The sequence below is a fragment of the Desmodus rotundus genome, chromosome 5 (assembly GCF_022682495.2).
Source record: "Desmodus rotundus isolate HL8 chromosome 5, HLdesRot8A.1, whole genome shotgun sequence".
NCBI lineage: Eukaryota > Metazoa > Chordata > Mammalia > Chiroptera > Phyllostomidae > Desmodus > Desmodus rotundus.
In genome coordinates, this window is record NC_071391.1 from 56,618,421 (window position 1) to 56,644,227 (window position 25,807).

General features: G+C 38.9%; 2 protein-coding genes across 4 annotated transcripts in view; both read right to left on the reverse strand.

Moving 5' to 3' along the window:
* Positions 1 to 25,807, reverse strand: part of DLG2 (discs large MAGUK scaffold protein 2) — a 1,324,826-nt gene that overhangs the window by 1,252,238 nt on the left and 46,781 nt on the right. The gene's annotated exons all lie outside the window — the stretch shown is intronic.
* Positions 21,680 to 25,807, reverse strand: part of LOC123477915 (disks large 1 tumor suppressor protein-like) — a 597,612-nt gene continuing 593,484 nt past the window's right edge. Inside the window, exon 6 of the mRNA XM_053925692.1 lies at positions 21,680 to 21,763. Within this exon, the coding sequence (XP_053781667.1) occupies positions 21,686 to 21,763 (78 nt within the window). The 3' untranslated portion in view covers positions 21,680 to 21,685. The remainder of the gene's footprint in view (positions 21,764 to 25,807) is intronic.

A 25,807-nucleotide genomic window follows, 5' to 3' on the forward strand; every position in this document is an offset into this window, starting at 1 on the left:
CTTCTGACCAGGCAAGAATTTACTCTACTGCTGTCAAATAAACTTGCAAAGCTTTGAGTCTACTGAACATACTCATACCCACCTAGGGCAGAATCACTAGTGTCCTATCAGTCTGAGGGCATTCAGAAGCTCTACACACACTTACAGGCATCGGCCTGGATTTGTTCCCTTGTCCCATCTTTAAATGTTCTTCCCCGATCACTGACAGTTTTACTGTCTTCTCTGCTAACTCTACATCACTCATATTTTTCTCTTTTCTTTACTATCTCCCTCCCTCTACCCGTGCAGTCACCATTGTCATTACATCTGCTCCCATTGTACTCTCTGTAAATATACTTCAGGAGTTCAACAACTTTAAGAAACAGTGGGTTTTCAGAAAAAATGCTTCATCCATTTGAAGTCTATGGACACATGTTTAATATTCTGGGCTAGATTCTGGCATGTGAACAAGTAATTACAGAGTGGTGTAGCAGGTGTGGTAATAGAGAATCAACTGGAGGCTTGGAGAGATGAAAAAGAGAGTCATTCCTCCTGCCTGAGAAGGTCAAAGAAAGCTTTGCAGATAGCAAAGGAGACAGTATTTGAGGTGGCCCATGAACAGTGAAAAGAATTTCCAAATGAAGAAAGGACAGTGTTTTCAGATAGAGGAGATATCTTAAAGTAAGGCATCAAGATGTGAAAATTCAAGATACTGAAGAGTAAATTATTATACACAGAAATAACCTGCCAGGACAGGTTAACAGACCACATTAGGTTTACTCCAAGGAAAACCCACCTACACATGTTAAGAAGGGCATGACAGAAGCCAGAGGTACCCTGCTTAGAGCCCCATCCGTAACAAATGCATAATAGACTCTTCTCTATTATTCCTGTGAGGCAACTGCATAGAATCTAAAACTTTACAGCCCAACAGGGATGGTGTCCAGGGTGTGACCATCTCTGACTCTTGATGCACCCAAGGCACACAGTGCTGATCACTGAAGGCCTTTATCTCTAAAAGTCTGGATACAGCCTCAGAATCCTTCCCCATAGAGATTTCTTTTCTATAAGGCCCACCATCAATCAATCAGAGTTGGCACTTGACATGAAACCATTGAGGGGGAGGGGGACCCTAAAATGTACATTTATAACCCAGAATTAATCCTTTCACTACACCCTATCTAGCTTAGTCTGTGTGACATTCTTGGGTGACTCTGAGTGGACCTCTTTGGGGAGGAAGTCTAGACACTAACTACCTGGAAGAAAATGGCAATTCCAATCATCCAGAATTCCAAATGGAGCCAAATGGTTATTAGCCTTTTGAATGTGATAAGTAGTTAACAATTTTAAATTACTAACCAATTTTACCCAATATTACTTAGTAAAGACATCCTAGAAACACAATTAGTACTAACAGGCTGCAAAGAACAAAGCTCCCAAATCAATTTGCAAAGCTCCTATACCATACATGTAAATTAGCCATCAAAGTTGAAAATGCTTAGAAAAAAATCTGCTTTCACACAGATTAATTATTTCCTTTATAAGCATAAGCAGTTTAGAGAGGAAAAGCCCAGCACTGACTGCTCAGACTCTCCAGAGTAAAGAAAGCAAACACATTTGCTTTCATTTTTTTCTAAACCTTCAGCTTCACAGGGTTCTCTTTGCCAACCCCCCTGAGGAGCAACCTTAGAATCTGCTATGAGCTGTAGCAGCTGCCTGACCAGTGTCTCAGCAGCAAGAAATATGCTAGGCAGTGATTATCAACAGGGAAAGGATCAAAAGGTTGGGGAAATGATTAAGCAAGATACCATTTCTTCTAAACTGTTGAGGCCATGAACGATGGAAGTCTGGGAAATCTCTAATTTCAACCAATTACCTGGGAAACTTCTAGTCTATATTCCCTCTGTGGGAAATCCTATTGCTCTTGTCTTCTAGGCAAACTCACAATGGAAGCATATCAGAGTCAAGGTGATTTACTGCCAGAACCGGGCCTGACCAAGTATTTGCCTGTCCCTTCCAAACCATAAATCAAAAAAAAAATTAAAATTAAAATTAAAAAAGCCCACAGACTCATGGAAGGAGAAAGACAAGACCAAAAAGATTTTCAGTCTGGTCCTGATGGGCATGGCTCAGAGGGTTAAGCATCATCCTGCAAACCAAAATATCACTAGTTTGATTTCCAGTTGGGGCACATGCCTGGGTTGTGGGCCAGGTCCCCAGTTGGGGGCATGTTAGAGGCAACCAATTAATGTTTCTCTCCTTCTCTTTCTCCCTCCCTTACCCTCTAGAAATAAAAAAAATGAAATCTTAAAAAAGGATTCTCAGTCAAGCATGCAAAAAGAGACAGGGAGTAAGACTTCACTTGGAAGTTATGATTGCTATGAGCAAGAATACAGTGAGGGAAGGTGACTGTCTTTCATCAGAAAAACTGAGTCCATGGAGTTGTGAGATGTAGAATAGAAATATCCCTGATTCTGCAGATGCTGGTTGGAATCTTGTTATGCAACTCATTAGCTTTATGAGCCTGGAAGCATCAGTCAACTCCACTGAAACACTCTGTTCTCATCCGAGCGAGTGGAATCTGTTTCTTGCTTGCTTATTCAGATACTGATGAAGGAATGGGGGGAGGACTGACTACAACAACTGAAGGTAAAATTTATCCCATATGTTTGCATTTAATCTTCACTATAATCCTATGAAGTAGCTATTACACTTTTTTTTTTAAGTGAAGAACCTGGGATCTAGAGAGCTTAAGTGACATGTCCAGTGTTAACCAGATGACAAGTGGCAGGAACAGAGTTCAAGTCTTGATTCAAAAGTTGTTGTCCTTTTCACTGCATGTGTCTGCCTCTTTAAAATTCTTTTTTTAAGTATATTTTATTGATTATGTTATCACAGTTGTCCCATTTTTTTTCTTACCCTTTATCAGCCTCTGCCCTGCACTCCCACCCACCATCATTTCCCCTACCTTAGTTCATGTCCATGGGTCATACATGTAAGTTCTTTCGCTTCTCCATTTCCCATACTATTTGTAACTTCCCCCTTTCTATTTTGTACCTGCCAATTGTGCTTCATATTCCCTGTCACTTTTCCCCCATTCTCGCCCCTCCCTGCTGGTAACCCTCCATGGGATCTCCATTTCTGTGATTCTGTTCCTGTTCTACTTGCTTGCTTAGTTTTTGCTTTTGTTTTTTGGGTTCAGTTGTTGATAGTTGTTGATAATTGAGTTTGTTGTCATTTTACTGTTCATAGTTTTGATTTTCTTCTTTTTCTTAGATAAGTTCCTTTAACATTTCATATAATGAGGGCTTGGTGATGATGAACTCCTTCAACTTGACCTCATCTGGGAAGTACTTTATCTGCCCTTCCATTGTAAATGATAGCTTTGCTGGATAGAGTAATCTCGGATGTAGGTCCTTGCCTTTCATGACTTTGAATGCTTCTTTCCAGCCTATTCTTGCCTGCAAGGTTTCTTTTGAGAAATCAGTTGATAGTCTCATGGGAACGCCTTTGTAGGTAACTGCCTCCTTTTCACTTGCTGCTTTTAACATTCTCTCCTTCTCTTTAAGCTTGGCTAATGCAATTATGATGTCTCTTTGTGTGTTCCTTGTTGGGTCCTATTTCTTTGGGACTCTCCAAATTTCCTGAACTTCCTGGAAGTCTATTTCCTTCACCAGATTGGGGAAGTTTTCCTTCATTATTTTTTCAAATAAGTTTTGAATTTATCGGTCTTCCTATTCTCTTTCTGGCACCCCTATGATTCGGATGTTGGATGTTTAAAGTTGTTCCAGAGGTTACTAAGCCTCTCTCAATTTTTGAATTCTTGTTTCTTCATTTTGTTCTGGTTGAATGTTTATTTCTTCCTTCTGCTCCAACCCATTGATTTGAGTCCCGGTTTCCTTCCCTTCCCTGTTGATTTTCTGTATATTTTTCTTTATTTCACTTTGTGAAGCCTTCAATTTTTCCTCTATTTTACATCCATACTCAATCATTTCTGTGAGCATCCTGATTACCAGTGTTTTGAATTCTGCTTCTGATAGAGTGGCTATCTCCTCATTGCTTAGTTCTTTTTCTGGAGTTTTGATCTGTTCTTTCATTTGGGTCATATTTCTTTGTCTGAGTGCACCTGTTATGTAGTAAGGGGTGGAGCCTCAGGTATTCACCAGGGCAGGGTAACCCACATCGCTGCATTGTGGTACTATATGTGGTGGAAGGATCAGAGAGGGAACAATGCTGCTTGATTGGCTCTTGCTCTTCTTTCTGTCACTTCCCCTGCTACCCTTAAGCAAATTGGGCCTTTCTGGTGCTGATTCTCAGATAGGTGTGTTTGTGTACTTTCTGGGACCCCAGAAGTCTGTCCTGCTCCCCAGTTGTTCCTCCCAGTTTATCCACATGCAAATTTGGGACCTCCCGATCCACCAGCCCCTGCCTCAAGTGCCCAGGCTTTTACCTTGCCACACGTCCTCCCTGCCCTGGCCACCCATCTCTGTCCCTCCTACCAGTCTGGTTGAATGTTCCCCCTTTAACTCCTTGGTCATTGGACTTCCATACAGTTCAATTTTCTGGCAGTTCTGGTTGTTTTTTGTTTTTAGATTTGTTGTCCTTCTTTTGGTTGTGTGAGGAAGCAAAGCCTATCTACCTATGCCTCTATCTTGGCTGGAAGTCCTCTTGAAAGTTATTAAGGGAAGGGCTATGGTTGAGCTCTCTGGTATCCCTAGTATCTAACACGTTTATTACACAGTAGGTATTCAATACAGACTGGATGAATAAATGAGTGTTTTTAACTATATATGAGGTATGTCCAGAAAAAGCCCAACCATTGTTAATATAACAAGAATGGTTTGTATAACATCAATGTAACCTGGCAGTCAGGGAGAGAGGACAGGAATGGACATGTGTGAACAATGACAACTTCATTGTAATACTCAGTGGGGGTGGTAGACACAGTGAGAATGTGTACTGTGTGGTTGTCACATTCAAAACAATTGACCAATTGATGCAATGGAACTGCATCAAATTTTGTGTTAAGCTTGAACATTTCTATGCAGAAACTATTCAGATGATTCAGACGGCCATAGCTGATGATTGGCAACTGATCATTGGCAGCTTCATTTCAACAACATGCCCACTCATGCATCACATCTCATGCAGAAGTTTTTGCAGAAACATCCAATCACCCAGGTGACCCAGCACCACTAGAGCCTAGATTTGGTGCCCTGAGACTTCTAACTTTTCCCAAGACTCACATCACCTTAGAAAGGGAAGAGATTTCAGACTGTTGATGACAGTCAGGAAAATACAAAGGGCAGCTGGTGGTGATTGGGAGAATTGCATGAGGTTCCCAAAGTGCCTCCTACTTTGTAGGGAACTGAAGTGTCATTATCCTATGAACAATATTTCTCATGTCTTATATCTTCTTTAATAAATGTCTCTGTTTTTCATATTACATGGCTGGATACCTTCTGGAAGGACCTCATAAATTAGTTGAGCTCAATCTAGCTAAATAAACACTGATTGGGTGTACCCTATTTGTCAGACACCTTGTTTCCAGTTAGAAGCTGGACATTCAAAGATGAATAATATGCGTGTCCTGCCTTCAAAGGAGTCACAGTGTAGAGACAGACACACAGAAATAAATCTACCCCCCACTAAAATCTACCTTCAGTTGTCTTCTGTGGTTTCAGATAATTAATGGATTCCACTGTAAGCACACACTGAAATTGGCAGAAGTTACCTCTCTAAAAGTCTTAGGTGCTTAACCAGAAGTAGGAGTAAGGGTCCTTAGCACAGCAGAATGTGAGACATAATGGGCTGGGAGAGCTGTTTTCACTTGCTACTTTAGGACTGTTGTGTAAATAATATTTGAGTCCCAACGTTCAAGTCTGTAGTTATGTGCAACTAAATATTTGCCATGCTTTTAAGTCCAGATTTTCTGTCCCTGGTTTGCCTCTGATTTATGAAGTTAAACATTACCACATTATTAAAATAAAGAAGGGCTTTAAATGAAGTCAAAAGTTATGGAGTAGTACTCAGTGAAAGGCAAGTACCATATGACTTCCCTTATGTCTGAATCTAATGAACAAAATGAACTAACAAACAAAAAAGAAACAGACTCATAGATACAGAAAACAGTGACAGCTGTCAGAAGGGAGGGAGGTTGAAGGGGGATCTGGGTGAAAAAGGTGAAAGGATTAAGCAAAAACAAACTAACAGACACAAACAGCAGTTTGGTGATTACCAGAGGGAAAGAGAAGGGGGTGGGGGAGGTAGAGGAGGGTAAAGAGGGAATGAATGATGATGGAAGGAAACTTGAATTGGGGTGGAAAATACAGAATACATTATAGAAATGATGCATTATAAAATTACAAACCTGAAACCTATATAATTTTATTAACCAATGTCACCCCAATACATTCAATTAAAACAAACAAGATTTATAGAGGACTCAAAATGCAAGAAATTAGAGAAATCTGAAAAGCACAAAATAATAATAATAACTACTTAACAGGAAGAGAGCTAGGCATCCTTGGGACTAACATGAGCGGTAAGGAGTCTGGCAAATCTTTAGAAGGCAGATGCATCGAGGGCAAGAGAGTAAATGCAGAAAAAGTTGTGAGTGCCTAGTCCAATAATGACTGTGGGAGAAAGACACATCACTGGCTTGTTTATTGGAGGCTAGGCTTACACAGCAGGGAAGTTTTATTAGATCTCTTTGTGATCTAAACAGAATATTCAATAGGGTTATCAAATGCCCTCTTTTTCAAATTCTAGGCTCACGGAGCAGTTTTCAGTGACAGAAAAATGTTTTAAATAAATAAACAAGCCTTTTTAAACATATGTTATCATATTCTTTGGCCTTTACTCCATCATTCAGCCAGCTCATTTTGCATTCATTGCCTCAAGTAAGGGGTGACACCAAAACAATCAATCAAATGAGCAAACAAGAATTCCAAGTCTGTATCTCAGTTGAAGAAACAGAGAGAATTCTCTGTGGATTTTGGAGAACACCAAATGAGAACATGCCAAATCTTCCCACTTCCATAACTAAAAATCTCCTAGGCTAGGAGGAGGAGAACTTAGGAGGGGAATCAAGGAGTTTGTCATAGTTGGAGATACTTGAAAAACAGAGACTTCTCAGGCTTAGCACAGTGGTGGATTGGGGAGACAGACCACCTACATGGAATTGTATGATTCATTCACAGATGGAACCTGTAGCTCCGGGAGGTGGCCAATATGTCAGAGAAGAAATTATTACAAAGGTCATTTACTAGCAAAGTACTTGGCAAATGATTTTCAGTGGAAGCAAATGATTATCAAGTCATACTATGAGCTTGCAGATTCTAGATCTGGAGATCAGGCCCTGATGACAGTGACTGAACTAAAACACCAAACCAGAATCTGGTTAATACTGCCTAAATGATGGGCCATGGAAAACGGCACATCTGTGAGACATGTTATCAATCAACTAAGAACAAGGAAGAGCAAAACTACACACTCAGGTTTCCACTTTGTTATTTGTTAACAGCTGCTGTGAGATTGCTATTTCCCTGCATCTGGCTTCTCTCTAATCTGTCCACAGTGTCTGTTGTATAGAATTGGACTTACGAGTCACGGATACCACTGTTATTTCTCTTCTAGGCTTCAGGGGAAGGACATGGCCATTAGGCGGTCTACTGAGCAACCTGTGGTGCCTGCAGTGCTTCCTCCTGCCCAATGAGAGGCTTGCCCTTTTTCAGGATTTCAGGTGCTGTGAGCATCACCTAACAGATAGCTGGATATGATGGCTGAGTCTTTTAGTGCCTTCATCTGTCACAGGCAGGTTGGCAAGGTTAAGATAGTCCTGTTCAATGCCTTTTTGTAAATCAGTGTGTCTTTGGCAAACTCTGAAAGCTTGAACCTTATATAATCAAAATGAGTAAAAGAGCTCCTCCTTCCTCAATTTGGAATAGTGTTTCTATGAGATCTATAGGTGTGTCCCATTTTAAGAATCCGACATACAACCAAAAGCATCCAGAAAAGATACCATATAAATCAAAAGATATACTAAAAGCTCCTGATAAAATCACTGCTAAGAGAAAGCCTATAATAAACAATTTTGTGTAACAAATATCTCCATTTTTTTCTTCTAGACTATGAACTCTAAGGGAAGGGACTGTGTGTCCCCCACTTCTGAATTCCAGTGCCCAGCACTGTGCTTGGCATGATAGGTGGTTGCCAAGAAGGCATTCACTCAGTGCTTGGTAACCAGCTTGAGTAAACAGCCACTAATTTATCTATTTTGTGATTTTGATTTTGATATAGCAGTACCAAGGATATTTTGCAATATTCCCTTTAGTTTGATAAAATATATGTATTTTTAAAAATGCTGGGGAAGATGCATAGTTCCAGATCAGGATATTGAAAAAGAAAGAATCATATACTAATCAGACAACCAAGACTTAATTACAAATAGTACTTCCTTTACATCGATATGGCCAGTCACTTTTTTGGGGAAAAAAATGTGGCACAGTGTCAGCACAACACTGGAACTACTCAATTCCACTGAAGGATGGGATCTCATGAATAGGTGACTGTAAAGTGATTCTGGAAGATGAGCAAGTGTCCATTAGGCGTTCAGTGAGAGGCATGACAGGCACTCCCAGCTGAAGGATTAGTGGGATGCACAGTGGTGTGGGAATATAAAACAGCCTCAAGAGCTTGAGGATGTGCACAGTTCAGAATACCTAGAGTTTTAGGTTCACTGAGTATTGAGGAAAAGTATAAATGTGGAGAGGTACAAACTAGAGACCAAAAGTTGTAGGGTTTCATATGCCAATTAAGGAGTTTGAGTCTTTATGGCATGGACAATGGAAAGTAATTAAAACTTTTGAGGACAGTCCAGGAGAATCGTATGATTAGATTTATATTTCAGGAATATTCTTCTCACCAACAGAGAGAATGGATTGTGAGCCTGGAGGCAGGGAGAAACTTAAAGATATTACAATGGGATTTCTATGTGAGATGCAGTGAGTGTAAACCAAGGCAATAGGGGAGAGAAAGGAGAAAGGGAACTGCTAATTACAACTTCCTTAATTAAGTGAGTAGAATATGTGAGAGTTAGGTGTGAGAGAGGAAGAGCCAGAGGAGGATACGAAGGTTTCCTAGTTTATTGCTTGTGTAATTGAAGACATAAAAGCACAACCACAGAGCTTGCAAGGACAGGAAATAGAACAAATTTTGATGGAAATATACTAAGGTTAATTTTATACATGTAAACTATGGGGCATACATACATCATCAAAGTGGACATATAAATTTGTAAGTCATCATCATCATTTCAAGCATAATATGAATGAATTATGTCACCCAAGGAGAATAGATGGAGTATATTGAGACCTGGAGACATTAGTGTTTTAAGAGTTTGTGGAAAAGGGGGAACCTGGGAAACTGGAGGCAGGATGAGAACACTCAGGGAGGTCAAAGGTAAAAATGGAAAAAAATCTCTTCCTCTCATTTTCTTCTCAATAAGATCTTGTTCTTCTCCAAGCTTTAAAACGTGACCAAGAGAAAGAATAGACTAAGGTATTCCAACTGACTCTCTGAAAAGGTCTCTTAGGGTTCTTTTCCCCCTAGACTAGAATGTTATGAGAGAATGACATAAGAATGCCTTTTTTTCTTTTCCCTAAGAGAAAAATATCAATCCGATTGATCATTTCTGAATTACTCTCCAGGAAACTCACAAAGGCTTTTCTTCACTTCATAATGAAGTGACGTGCCATACAGATGCATGAATGGGTATATGAATATCTCACCCCCATGTTTATATCGTATGTACATTTATATATTTTATATATATATTTTCCCATCCAGTAACAGTAACTCTTTTGACCCTTCAATGTGATAAAATACAGATGTAATAAGCTCAGATTCTTAATATCACTCCTCTTCCTTCAGGGGAAAATTTGCCCCTGATAGAAGAGCCCATTATAGAGTTGATGTGAGCTGACCAAAAAGAAAAAATATTAAACAAAAAAGGAAGTAAACTCAGAATCTATAATGAAGAAAAACTATCTCATGTTCATTATGTTCATTATTTCATTTATTAGTCATCTTGAAAAATGCACTGGTATTGAACACACAACGGATTCCGTTGACAATTACCACTAACAACCATGTGGGAAACACAGTCTTGTAAGGGTGTGAGCTGAAGGATCCTCTGCTTCAGACCCACCTCTTCACACTGCTCTCTCTTTGCTTAAACGTACCCAACATGTTTCCAACATTACCTGTACATCGGAATTTCCCATGGGCTTTTGAAAATTAGTCAGACTCTTCTCCAGACTTCCCAAATCAAGATCTCAGGTGCATTCCTAGATTTTCATTTTTATAATGCAGCACAAGCGATTCTGATGCTGAGTCAGTATTGAAATCACTGATGGTGTATCCTGGGCCTTCTGGAGAGCATCTGCCAGGCTGGTCTGAAGAGCCATCGCAAAGACAGTGGCTAAAAGACCCCAACGCCTGGCCCCAGGAAGTTCAAGGACCACTACCAGTAATACATTTTAAAAACTTTCTTTTGTACCCAAACTTTTAGAAAGCTATAGTGAAGCTCAAAGAAACCAAAACAATGCAGGCAGTTATTCACCAAAATGATGAAAGCAGTTATTAAGCAGAAATAAGATCAAGATTTCAAAGAGGTATCTACACTTTCATGTTCATTTTATGATTATTCACCATAGCCAAAATATGCAAACAATCCAATATCCATCAACAGATGAATGGCTAAAGAAAATGTGGTATATACATGTAACAGAATATTAACCTTAAAAAAGAAGGGAATCCTGGCATATGCAACAAAATAATTTCAGCCTGGAAGACATTAAGCTAAATGAAATAAGCCCATCACAGAAGGACAAATGCTGCATGGTTTCACTTGTATTAGATATCTAAAATAGTTAAACTCAGAAGCAGACAACAGAATGTGGGTGCCCGGGGGTTGGGGCAGGGAAAATGAGGAGTTGTTGATTAATGGGTATGAAGCTGTAGTTATGCAAAATGAATAAGTTCTAGAGATTCACTGTTCAACATAGCACTCAATTAACAATATGGTATTGCACACTTTAAAAAATGTTAAAAGGATACATCACCCATTGTGTAACTACAACACACACATGTACATGTGTGTGCTCACACAAACACACAAGAACACAAGGAAATTTTTGGAGGTGACAGATATGTTAAGTACCTCCATTGTGATGATAATGTCTGCATACATCCAAACTCATCAACATGTATACATTAAGTATGAGCTACTTTGTGTATCAATTATACCTTAATATAGCTTAAAAAAATAAAAGTGAAAAATTTTAAATCTCTGAAACAGAAAACTGAAAGAGAATATGAGAGTTTAAAGATTCCTAGTAAGATAAAAAAAGTTTATTAGATTAATATGTCTTAAACCTAGCTATAGAACTACCTGTTTCCAATAGTTTATTTAGATCTACTTTACTCAGTTAATGCAGTATTTTAAATTTTCACTAAAATGCTTATATCCTATCTTACTCCTCTAAAGAAAGACTTCTTGTCTTTATCACTTCTCTTGTATCCGTGGCTGTGTGCCTGTCCTGATTATGTATTAGGACATGTTTGGTGTTGGCAAATAATGCTACTGACCCATCCTTACTAGGGGTGTGTGATCAGATTTACTTTTCCAGGGATGGAAGCAGATTTTTGTTGACTCATCTGTATTATTTCACCCAATGTCATTGTGTTCCCCAGTCAATGTCGCAAGTGAGCTAGCACCCCTCAAAAAGCATAAATAAAACACCAGCTATGTGTCAGACGCTGTTTTAGGCAGCATTAGTACTAAGGAAAACAGAACGGAGTCCTTGCCCTGGAAGACCTTATTGGTAGTTTGGGATGCAGTCATGTACACAGATGAATACATCAGTGCGGTAATACGGGCAATAGAGGTATTTACGACACACTACCAGTGAAGAGGAAGCAGTGCCAAGTTCTACCCAGCGAGGTCAGCATTGAGTTCATAAAACAGATCACACTGAAGTTGTATCTTGAAGGTTGAATTGGATTATATTTAATTCCCTCTAATTTTTATTGCTTTTGGTAAACTATAATGTGCCAGAATTTCATATGTAAGTGTGAAATGCAGTCTTCCATTCTTAAAGTCTCTTTACAGTGTCACAAGGTAAATTATATTTCATCAGAGGTCTAACTTAAGACAACAAGTAATTATCCTTCACATCTGAGCAAAGATTGGAGCTTAATTAAAGAAACTGATAACAAGTAGCTGCAATACATAGATGGCATTTTATGTGGGAAAATCAAGACCTTAGGTAAGGCATCAGGAAAAAAAAAGACATGCTAAACTTTTGTTCCTAGATTTAAATCTTGTCTGATTTGTATCTTTAGAAATATGCTGTTGTTTGATCAACTTCGCTATGATAAACAGAATAATGCCACCATAGCCCCTCAGAAAGATATCCACATACTAATCCTCAGAACCTTTGACTATGTTACCTTGAATGGCAAAAGTGACTATATAGATGTGATTACATTAAAGAGCTTGACATGAGAAAATAATCATTCTCTTGGATTATCCAGGTGAACCCAATGTAGTCACAAGAGTATAAGAGGGAGGCAGGCAGATCAGAGTCAGAAAGGAGGATGGAAGAAGATGGAGTATTTTGAAGGTGGGGGGGGAGGCACAAACTAAAGAATGCATGTGGCTTCTAGAAACTGGAAACAGTCTTTTCTGGAACCTCTAGAAGCAGCTGTACTGACACTGACTTTTATCCCTCTAAGACTTGTTTCTGACTTCTGATGTCAAGAAATTTAAGGTAAATTTTGTTGTTTTAAACTACCAAGTTTGAGGTGATTCATTACAGCAACATTAGTAAACTAAGATATTTAATACATTCATAAACTAATACATTTGGCTGCCTGGAAAGAACAGCCAAATTAATGCTTTAAGCATAAAAAGCCATATAATTTTGCATCACTTATACCATTTCTATCTGAGAGGACAAAAATTTCCTGAACAAACTGGAGAGAGGGTTACTCAGTCCTGGTTATTATTCAGAAATTTTGTCATTCTCAGTAACGTTATAGTATCTGTGCTCTTTTCTCTAGAATTTTCCAAAAATATGTTGAGGTCCACTGAACAGCATACAGCCTTCCGGCTCCTTAACAATCTTTCCTGAAAAGAATAACTTGCATCTGAATAATGTTATGGATAAGCCAACTGCTCCTCATCTGAACAAAGATCAAATGACAGCTGAGGCATGGCCAATGGTATGCCAGTCTGCAAGACAAGGGGCTGGGTAATATCATGATAGTCAAACCCTAAAGGCACTACCCTTCACCTTAACCTTATGTAAAAAAAATGTTTTAAAAAAGTGTCAAAGCACCAATAAAAACACAGGTTAAAAGCCCTAGAGAGAGGCAAACCTTGGCCTCTTTTACCCTTTTCCCTAGTAACAAGAGCACTGATAAAAATTCTTGGCTTCAAGAACCCAACCGTGACTGCCAGTTTTCTTAGTTGATTTTCTAAAAAGATGGCTGTGCCATCAGGCACATGAACTATCAATGCAATCAATGCAATCAAACAGTTCCAGGAGGAGATACGTTTTTGTAATGAGGTTTTACAAAAAGGATATGGACCAAAGTTGGATACTATATTTGTTTGTAAGTGCTGCTGAACATCACAGTGATTGTATACTTTATAAAAATAATATTTAACATATATATTTTATTCAGATACTGTGCTGGGAGCTGGAAGTAGAGCAATGTTCAAGAAACAACTTGTCCCTGGCCTCACCAAGCCTAAAGTCTAAGAGAGAAAACTACAAAGGACTCTAAGGATGTATAAAAGGGAATCCTGACTAGATTGTGGCTAGTCAAGTGCATTAGTTGGTTAGGGCTGCCAAAACATAATACCATAGACTGGGTGGCTTATACAATAGAGATTTATTTTTTCACAGTTCTGGAGACTGGAAGTCCAAGATCCAGGTGCCAGCATGGTTGATTTTTTGGTGAGGGTTACTGCCTGACTTACAGACACCTGCCTTCTTCTTGTGTTCTCACATGGCAGAGAGAGAGAGAGAGAGAGAGAGAGAGAGAGAGAATGAGCAAGCACTAGTTCTTTGGTATCTCTTACAAGGGCACTCAGCCCCTCATGAGGGCCTTATCCTCATGACCTCACCTAAACCTAATAACTTCCCAAAGGCCTATCTCCAAATACCATCACAATGGAGATTAGGGCTTCAACATATAAATTCAGGAAAGGGACGGAGGCACAAAATTCAGTTCATAGTGTCAAGGAAGGCTTCCTTTGAAGATGTGTGAATTAAGGTGACAATAAGAGTAGAAAATCCTTTTGAGAATATTCAGCTAAATAAAAAAGCATGTGCAAAGATTCCAATATGGGAAGAAACTTGATTCACAGGGTCCAGAAGAAGTAACGCCTACTCGAGTGTGGTTGGTAGGGTAATAATATGGGTGTAGTAATTTATAGTTTTAATTTGAACACTTCACATAAAATGTCATTGGGTATGCTTGAGTGTTATATTGTTATGTTACAGAATTACATGGTTATGGTTTTGTAATAAAAGATTTTATTTAAAAAGGGGGCGTTATTTGTGCCAAATCCTGTACTTAAGGAACTGAAAGGAAAGGCAGTGAGGCATAAGATGAGGCTGGCAGAAGGTGATCAGCCAGCATTTTGTGGTTATCATTAAAGGTTATGCAGTATATCAGGAAAAAATAAAATGCTATCAACAAATATTAAGCAGGGACAAATTATGATCAAATTTGTCACTCTCAAATCTCAACCTGGTTTCTGTGGGGAATATGATTGGCATGGGACAAGATTGATTTGGGGAGACAAGTCACCAGTTCACATGAGAGATGGTGATGGGTGAATTAGACTGATAGCCATGGAGATGGAAAGAAAAGGACACATTCAAGAAATACTTAGGAGCTAAAATAGACAGATATGTGAAAGGTGGTGAGAGAAAAAAATGAGCCATGGTCATCTGGCATGACCAAATGTCAAATGATGGGGCCAAGCCTCAGGTAGAGAACACTGGAGAAGTAGATTTACCAAGCAGAAAATCATAAACTCAGTTTTGGATACATTGGCTTCATGTTCCTATAAGGCATCAAAGTAAAAATGCTGAGAAGGCAATTGGATATTAAAGTCAGCAGTTCAAAATAGGGGTAGGTGATAGGAATTTGGATAATCAGTAAATAAGCAACAACTGATGTCATGGATGTGATTGAGATCCCCTTGGGAGAGGGTTTAGAATAAGAGTGCTGAGGACCTCAGTGGTAAAAAATATATAGCCCCTGACTAAATGGAATATTAAGAACTCTAGGGCTTGGATTCTGATATGAATACTGGAACTCCTGGGGGAGGGACACCATGGATGATACTTCATCATCTGTGAACAACAAGATCTTCTTTTCTCCTGCCAATCAGTCCTATGTGCCTATAGTTAGCATATAGAATCTAACAAGGAACAACCGGGTTTCAATGAAAGTAGAATAAAAATCATAATTTCCTTTCCTTTTTACATGCAGTTCATCCCTCCTTTTTTTTTTTTTTTTTGCTCCTTGATATTTTCCAGAACTCCATATTCCAAATGAAGTCCTGAGAATGACAGAAGTTAAATAATGAGCTAATATAGCATCTCTTTTTAATATAGCAAGCTGTCAACTCATTATGTTGGTCAATAAGAAATAAATTGTGAGACATCTGGTCAAGATAATGGCATAGGTAAAGATGACTTCTCTCCTTGCTCAACCTCCATATCAACATTACACCTAAAATATAGAACAACCATCATCCAGAACCATCAGAAATCCAGTTAAATTGAAGTTAATAACTACAGAATTAAAGAAACCACACCACCCAGGCATGTAGAGGAGTAGAGAAGCAGAATGGGCTGGTCCCACATCCACGTGTGGTGGATAAAAATTTGGGAGGGATATCTTGGGAGTGAGGAGTCCCAGCCTCACAAAAGGCCCCCCCCAGCCCAGGTTCTTGGTACAAGAAAGGTAAGTCCCCACAACATCTGGCTGCAGAAACCAGTGGGGTCTGAGTCAGTGGAAGAAATTTCTGGAGTCACAAGCAGTTCCTCTTAAAGAACCCACACATGGACTTAGACTCACTTCCTCTGAGCTCCAGCACCAGGGGAGCAGCTTGAAAGGCACCATGGCATATAGGGAGGAACTGAATTGTCTGGCATCAAGGCAAGAGCTGGGATCAGCTTTCTCCCAGACAGAAAGGCAGGCAGAGGACATAGTACCTTTACTGAACTGTGTCCCCACAGAGTCACAGAGCTGACAGGTGGGTGCCATATCTGAGACTTTATCAACCTTTCTAACACTGTTTACCCTGCCCTGGAGATCCCCTGAGACTCCATCTCACCCATCTTATGGGCCAAACAAAGCTGTCAACAGAGACTTTTCCATATGAATGGCTGGTCTTGGCTCATGCTTCACAACTTCCTAAATCTTCTCAAACAAGCAACAGTTGGCCTCTGAGCCCCTAGCAACCCATACCTCTTGTTAAGTAGCCCCAGACAGGGATTTAGCAGTGGCCAGCCTAGGTTCACAACCTAGCTTCACCTGGGAATCTCCAGGCCCAGTACATGTAGCAGCTATCTCAGATTGCTTTATCACCCAGGCAGGGTGCCCCAGGAAAAACAAAGGTGGAGGCAGATCTTGGCCTGTACCACCCAGGAACCCCCAGGGCCTACATACCTACTGGATAGCTACAGATCACTTCAGAGCACCACCACTCTGCCCTTGCGCAGTTTATCTTCCATGTAGGTTGGATGTTGGTGGTCAGTGGTCACAGCCAGTTCTTGCAGCAGACTGGCCTGGGTAAATCCCTTCCATTGGCCTGCCAACAGCAATCAAGTCTCCACTACAAGAGGAGGTTGTACTCAGCCCACACAAATGGCACACCTCGAGTATCCAGCTTGGGTGATAGATGGAGACTGTGCCACCAGACCCTACAGGGCATCTGTAGGCCATGTTATCAAGACAGGGAGTCATAGCAGCTAATACATAGAAACAAACACAGAGAGGCTGACAAAATGACACAAGGAAACATGGCACAAATGAAAGAACAGATCAAAACTCAAAAAAGAAAAAGAACAAAAGAGATAAACAATCTATCAGATGCAGAGTTCAAAACTAGTTATAAGGATGCTCAAGGAACTTAGTGAGGACCTCCACAGCATACAAAAGATCTAGTCATAAGTGAAGGATACACTAATTGACATAAAGAATAATTTACAGGGAAAGAATAGTACAGTTGATGAAGCTGAGAATCAAATCAGTAATTTGGAACATAAGGAAGTAAAAACAACCACTCGGAACAACAAGAAGAAAAAAGAATAAAAAATGAGGATAGTGTAAGCAGCCTAGGGACAACTTCAAGAAGTACAACATTCACATCATATGGGGTGCCAGAAGGAGAAGAGAAAGAGCAAACAAATGGAAATCTCTTTTTTAAAAAATGAAAGAAAACTTCCCTAGTTTGGTGAAAGAAATAGACATGCAAGTCCAGGAAGCACAGAGAGTCCCAAACAAGATGCATGAAAATAGGCCCGTTCTAAGACACATCATAATTAAAAAGCCAAAGATTAAAGATAAAGAGAGAATCTTAAAAGCAGCAAGAGAAAAATAAGTTAGTTACCTACAGGGGAGTTCTCATAAGATTGTCAGTTGATTTTTCAAAACAAACTTTGCATGCTAGAAGAGACTGGCAAGAAGAATTCAAAGTCACAAAAAGCAAGGACCTACAACCTATGTTACTCTATCCAGCAAAGCAATCATTTAAAATTGAAGGGCAGATAAAGTGCTTCCTGGACAGGCAAAGCTAAAGAAGTTCATCATCCCCAAACCATTATTATATGAAATGTTGAACGGACTTATTTTAAAAAAGGAAGATCAAAATATGAACATTAAAATGGAAATAGTTACATAACTATCAAAATTGAATCTAAAAAACAAACTAAGCAAACAAGCAGAACAAAAACAGAATCACGGATATGGAGAACATTGGGATGGTGGCTACTGGGGAGGTGGGGGTCTGAGGGAGTGGGGGAAAAGGTGAAGGGTCTAAGTACAAATTAGTAGTTACAGAATAGCCATGGGGATGTTAAGAACAAGTAGAGGTAATGGAGTAGCCAAAGAACTAATAGCATGACCCATGGACATGAACAATGGTGTGGGGATTGTCTGAGGAAGTGGGCAGTGCTGTGTGGAGACAGTGCAACAGGGGGAAAATTCAGGACAACTCTAATAGTATAATCAATAAAAAATTAAAGAAAAGAAAAGAAAGAAATTAATTGTATCCAATCATTATGGAAATGGAAAATCTTTTCAAAGAGATACATAATGAATTCACTATAAGTCAATATTTTCTATAGTGAGCTGGAGGAAGACAGTGATAATCCTCTTTTCCTCCATTGACTTCCTGCTTGTTCAAAGGTGGGTGTACCACCCTAAAGCCTGGTACTATTTGTTTCTCAGTAGCAGAGCAAAGACTAGAATTCTAGTTTGTTCAGAGACTGGAGACAAAATCAGTGTGTGGTTTTGAAGTTTGATTATATTTGTAAAGTAAGAATTACTAGCTCTTCTCTGCTAATCAGCATGAATGTGGAGCTTCAACAAAGTATTAAAGATGATTCCTCCACAAAACTACAGTTGTGAAATATTTGTGCCCCTTTGGGCTCTATGGCTGGTTTCTCTATCTTCTAAGCAACTAACTGTGACAGTCAAGGGCTCCTCTGGGTCTCTGTCAGTCACCAAATGGCTGTAAGTCAACCAGCAAAGATAAGTCATTCTTTTAATGACTCCATAAAACACTGACTACCTTAAAAACAGGATGACACTTCTGGTCAATTGAATTCTTAAAAATCAAATAGTTAATGAGTGCCCCCAAAACATGAGATATTTGATACTTTGGACTATTAAGAAGCATAAAATAAATTTTTTCTTTCAGAAATTAATATCTTATTGATAGCTCAACACAATTATATGTCACAAGACAATAGGTTAGAAGGGTGATTAAATTTACGCACTTAGAACAGAGTGGTTTGTGAGGACTTTGGGGAGGAAAACTGGTTGGGTGTGTGTGTGTGTGTTCTAATAATAAAAATGGTAAGAGGCTGGGTGAGAGGAGAGGTACATTTCCAATCTGATTAGGAAAGGACAATGTGCTTTTGGGATTACAGAAGGTAGGAAGTAGATCTGTTCAGTTGAAGAAAAGTATTGGGCTGGGAATTTCCATTGTCAATATCCATTATTTGTTGATTCCATTATTCCATTCCATTCCATTATTTGCTGATGATTCCTATGATCCTATAACCATGCTTCAGAATATTTTATGGGTTATATAACATATATTATAAAATGTTATATACATTTCAAAATACATTTTGTTTCAAAATACAAAGGTACAAAATACATTTAAATCCAAGAATGAATGACATCAAGCTCCATCTAATTCCAGCTTCTCTTTGTAGCGGTGAATTCTGGTACTCGAATGACAAAACCCAGTCTAGCATAATTTATACTAACAGATGTGTTTAGAAAAATTCCAAATCATTGACAGCCTAGGAAAACAACCAACTTCAAAAGCTTTTAGTAAGCAAGCTGAAAATAAAAAGAGTACTATGAAGTGATTTAAAAAAAAAGTACAAGAATCATACTATGAATAACTTGGGACAAAGATAATGCAGTAATCACAGTGGTTAAGAATGAAAGGAGAGGAAATGGATCACTCAGGAGAGAGCAAACACTTAGGGGAGGAAGAAATCACTGTAAGGTTGCATAAGGAGAACCCCGAGTCTGACTAAGATAATAAGCAGGAAAACGTCAGCAGAAGGCAGAATCATATCACCCTTGCATGATGGAGATTGCCTCCGTGGAACTGAGAGCTTACTCAAAGCATCAATCAAATCCAACTGGGAATCCCTATGGAAACATGTAGATTGTAAAACGCCTAGCCATTCTGGTGACTTACCATTTCAGCATCCCTCCCTCTGTCAGTCAGCCATCTGCACAGCCAATTACATGACACATGAGTTTAGGGCTGATACAGTCTGAATTTTTTGAAAGGTATATTTCCAAATTTTCAGGTTGCATAAACATATTCAATAGAACAATAAAAGGATAAGCATATTACCTTGCAGATGCTTATTGTATAAATGATGATTTCCTGAACTAATGAATAGTGTAATATAAATCCTATGTCCCATATAATAAGTACTTTAACCATGACACTCCTTTATTGCAAAGCAGGATGGATATATAATAAATTAAGGTCATAGGCACAGACCTTAAATTTTTTTCCATAGTACTCAAGAGTGTTCAGAATGCTTAATGCACTGGCATTGTTGGGCTTTGAGGACAGCACAAAGAAAAACTCATTATGGCCCACTCTCAAATCACTAATTCTAGACTTGCAGTGTAAAATAATTCAGAAAATGAATCATTAATTTACTCATTTATCCAACAAGTATTTACTGAGCACCTACTACTGAGCAAGACACATTGCTAGATACTAGAATTACAGAAATAAAAAACGAATGGAGCTTACATTTGGTGGGCCAGATGTAATTGTAAGTAAGCGTTATGAGGAATGTGACAACTCATCGAAAAATTAGACTGCAGCATGTTGCAACCAATTGAATGAAGTACTTACACTGGTCATCATATCTTCAAACTATCTTAGTGGTGTTAGGACGTAAGTAAGTTGGGAACAACAAAAATCAGAAAGTGCCTGCTGATTAGATCTGGAGATGAATGTGCCAAATGTGACATTTGCCTTGATACTCGCAATGTCTCCTATTACCCCTTCCTGCCAGCAGTATACGAGACTTGGTTTTGAAAACATTGCAAACTGCAGCTTTAAAAACTCTAATAAAATAACTTGCTATTCCCTTCTAAGACCTTCAGTACTTCGTTTTCTAAAATCCAATTGAAGAGGCTAAAGGAAAATAGTTCAATTTTTATTTTTCTTCATTTTGCTATGAAAAGCCATTTCTGGATGTAATTGTAGACATGATTTCAGATATTCACCATGTCTTTGGTTCTTGAGATTCTTACTTGGCAACATGGTTTCAATTAAAATCTAGGGAAAAATGTTTGCAAGAGTTTTTACATCAGAATTGCTTTTAATGAGTTTTTGAAAATACGGATTTATCACCCATGGTTTCAGAACCTACTTTTCAATGTTCTTTCCTGCTATCCCTTGAACCCTCACCTGGATACTTTATTACCAAGCCTCCTCACCTCCCACAAGTGACTTAATCCTTTATGAAAAATAAAACAGCTCTCTCATATATTAGTCAGGCATCCTTCCTCTATACCCTTCTTTACATAAATATTGCGTTCTAAGCATCTTAGACAGCACTCACCCCCACAACATCAGCCAGCACGGATGTTTTGCATTCTCTTCCGTTTGGAGGCAGGGCAACAGCGATTAAAAAAAAAATGATACTAACATTCATTTTCCTTACCTAGTGTGATTTTCACTTTTGTAGCTGGACGCCTATGGGCAAACAGGTATCTGTAAACCCGACTACAGGTGAGTTCTCAGGCCAGCTTCCCAGCAGAAGAGAACAGGGTACACTGACAGGCTTCTGGATTGCTCTTTGCCAAACACCGGTACTCCTCTCCTCTCAGGCTAGAGCCAAATGTGGGAGACCCCAGGCCAATTACTAATGTGGGCTAAAGCACATTGTAACAATCCAGGATCAATAACCTGTCCAAAGACAAGAGTCAGCTGAGTCAACCTGAAACTGGGGTGCAATTTAAGAGGTGCAATATTTCTGAATGGGAATGCTACTCCATTCTGGGCAGACAATTATGCGTGTTGTCTCATACCTGGCTGGCTACTTAGCATCCCTGAACTCCTCCCACTAAATACTACCAGCTTTCCCCAGTAACTGCAACATACAAAAACATGAGCAAATATTTCTAAAGGTGACTAAGGGAACGGCACTGCCCCTAGATGTAAGGCACCACAAAAGATGGGCTACAACACAGTGATGATGATGCCTGGTGGAAAAATCAGGATGGCCAGTGGTGAGAAGTCAGAACGTAAGCAGCTGAAGGCGGTACCAAGTCTGAAAGCCTATACACCTCTGATGGCTTTTAATGCTCTCCTAGACAGGGTCAGCCCAAAATGCTATCTAGGATCACTTAAAGTTTCCAGAGCAGGCCCACACTCCATCTTTTACTCCTTTTAAATGCCTTTTCAAAATATGTATTTTAAATGTCAGCATTTATTGATTTGTGGCTATTATTTTCAGATTTGAGTTGCCCTTATAAGATGCTGGGTACTTCACAGAATTTTCTTATGGACTCTAAAGGAATGACTGCAATGCCTGAAATTAAATTAAACTGTTACCCCTCTAATCCTCATGTCCTTGAATAGCATAATGAACCTTCCCTAAGGGGAGAGATCTCCAAAGGAAACAAAGAATAAAGGCTGTGTTGAAACCAAACTTTCTGAAGGAAACATACATTGTACTTCTAAGGAGTGATAGCTTTAAGCACTTAGAAATCGGATTCATGCCGGGAAGAGGCTTGTGACTGAAATCAAAAGAAAGAGAGAAGAAATAAAATGTATGTGGAAGATGTGTTTGTTCCCTTCCAGGATCAGAGAAAGTTTTTATTTTCTTTCTTGGGAAAAAACAATGAAGTCTTCTAAAGTCGGAAAATGGTAAGACAAGAAAGCTTACACTCATGAAATAAGAAAGGTTACAAAAAGACACTGGCATGGTCACTTTAGAAAAGTAGAAAGAGAAATCAGAGAAGGGTTGGAAAGGAAGCACCTGAGGACCCTGAGTCCAGGACTCAGAGAAATTCATGCTCATTCCTCTTTTTACAGTGATTGCAAGTGATCTGAGATTGGATGTTAAAATTTGCACCCTTATTTTTTAAATTTTTTAGTAAATTATATTCATCTTTATCCCCTTATACCCAGTAATATGAGGAAAGCAAGCACATCCTGCGTGCCCCGATCTGTCCTTTCTGGGCACGGGAATCTCGGTTGTAATACTTAGCTACAGTCAACCAAGTTCAGGTGTATGTCACTAACAGAATATACAAAGATTCTTTAACTCAAGACTTTCTTAAGATGACAGAAAGTTGAGGATGACTAAATTCACACTCCTAAAGGAGAATTACCTACAAAATTTCTAAAGAGCATTTACTGTTCACATAGCAAGCTCTATTCTTTGATTTCTCCTCTTACCAGTTGGTGATGATATCCCTTAACCTGGGTGGTTGGAGGGAGAATTCGGGCAGTCCAAATCCTTGACCCAAACTACCTGTGCTAATAGGTTTACTTCTATTTCAAAGGACTTATTTCAATCAGTCTTAAAAATGCCAGTGACTCAAGTGGCTGAGTTCTTAGCAGTAGGCTTCTTCTGAGACTTCGTTCATTTCATCACTCTCAGCAGACTGTGAGCAGCAATGAATGAGGCTGAAATACCTGGTGTCCTCAACCTGAAGCCTGTGTTTGGAACTGCGTTCACTCTGTGGAACCTGTGTGTGGAGGCACTTTAATTTCTTTTGGCAGGAAATTGTGCAGAAACATGGGTACCGTGAGACTTCTTGTGGCAAAACATTATACATTAGCCTGGCTGGCACTTTCAGCCCAAAAAGGATTATTTAACTGCCTTATTACCAGAATCATGTTGAGAACAACAGCACAAAAAGGATTCTAAGCTATTCACACATATGATACATGCATCTTAGACTGTCCCCCCCAAATCAAAACACAGACCAAGTGTATATCTATCTATCTATACATGCACACTTTCTTACTTACCAGAGTCCCATTGCTATAAACAGCTTTTGGAGAAAAAAGAAAATAATAATTTCAACTGTCCTCATAGTCTGGTGTTACAGCATTTTCTGGTTAAGAGTGGATCATTTTATCGTTAGGCTATTAGGTCTTAGAATGATGGACTTATCTGAAGTAAAAAACAAGTACGGTCTCTAAGAAATCATTAAATTCCATTTATAAATAGAAAGTAAAAAAAAAATAAGAAAAGGTGATATAATATTGGGTTCGCCAAAACGTTTGTTTAGTTTTTTTTCCGTACGATAACTCTAATAGTGTTTAGTTGTCTTTCACTCCATTTGAAACAGTTTTGTTAGATTGTATTGTGACTGTGGTCATATCAGCATGTATTTAAAAACCTTATCAAAATTGGTGAATTTTTGTGCAGCCATTTTAATATTTAAGATGGAAGAAAATATGAACATTCTTGGCATATTATGCTTTATTATTTCAAAAAAGGTAAATGCAACTGAAATGCAAAAAAAGACTTGTGCAGTGTATGAGAAGGTGCTGTGCCTGATCGAATGTGTCAAAAGTGGTTTGTGGAGTTTCTTGGTACTATTGACATTTTGGCCAAATAATTCTTTGCTGTGGGGCTGCCTTCTGCATTGGAAGATGTCTAGTAAGACCCCTGGCCTCTGCCCACTAGAAGTCAACAACAGGAGATAGTCAGCATACTAAAATCTCCAAATCAATGAAGTTATTGATGAAAATGAAAAATATCTTCTATTTTATGGAAAAAACTAAATGGACTTTTTGGCCAACCCAATACTTGAATTGAATAGAAAAAACTAAAAAAGAAATTATAAAATTTTTCATAAGCATCTTGGAGCTATCTAGCATTTTAGTTTTAAGGTCCTAAAGAAATTCAAAAGCAATGTCAGCAATGGGTAGGGACTCAATATAACCTTGATGAACAACCTTTTAGATGACTAAACACTAATTTCAGACTCATTTTCAATAACTGTTTTTAAATTATTCAGTGGAAAGTGGAAAATGATGCCAGTGCTGCTTTAGGAAGACATTGTTACCATCATCCCAGCCACCACTATTTGTTTTCATTCGCAAATCTAGATGGCAAAGCAGAGAGCATGCCAATCAACTTCACGGAGTAAAATAACGTGTAAAACAACTTTTGCCAGAGTGCAAAAGTTGTTTGCAATGTTAGAAGGAAAAGATTTTATCTGAAATGACTGAAAAGTTTCACAGATATTCAGAAAACAATTTAATGAACAGGTTTTTCGAGCACCTAATGGTTTTCTGGCACAGGCAGAGGCACACACAGTGTGAAGGCCCTGCAGAATCCAGTTTAGCGCTGCGGGATCCGGCAGACTGAGCCGGCTTTCACTCTTGGCTCTGCATATTACTGGCTATGTAACGATGCACAAATTGTTTAATTCCTTAATATCTCAGTTACCCTATCTGTAAAGTGGAGATGAAAAAATATCCATCTCATAGGACAAATATAGAGTACTGTGCCTAACACCTATTAAGTATTCATTACATGTAGCTCCTGCTATTAGCAATGAAAACCACCACCACAACCACCACCCTCTTAACATCATCCTTTTTAGGGTACAATGTTCCAGGGAGAGATTTAATGTTCCACTGGCCAGAAGGTCTAAATGGATTTTCAAGTCATTACCATGGAGAAAACTTAAGCACTGACAGAATGACTCAGTGATCTTCAATAGATACAAAGAAAGATGCTTCACTTAGGAATTCAATTAGATCAACCCCACAAATGTTTATTGAGCGCCTACTATTCACTAGGTACTATGCTGGGTTCAGGAGATTTAAAGACTTACAAAACAGGAATCTTTTTCCCATGGGGCTTGCAATCTAGAAAGAGAGAGAGAGACTCACAAATATATAAATATTTGAGAGTCCCATATGGACAGGAGTTCAAAGGAAAGTGGGCATCAGCTTAACCTGGGAAGGTCAAAGAAGGCT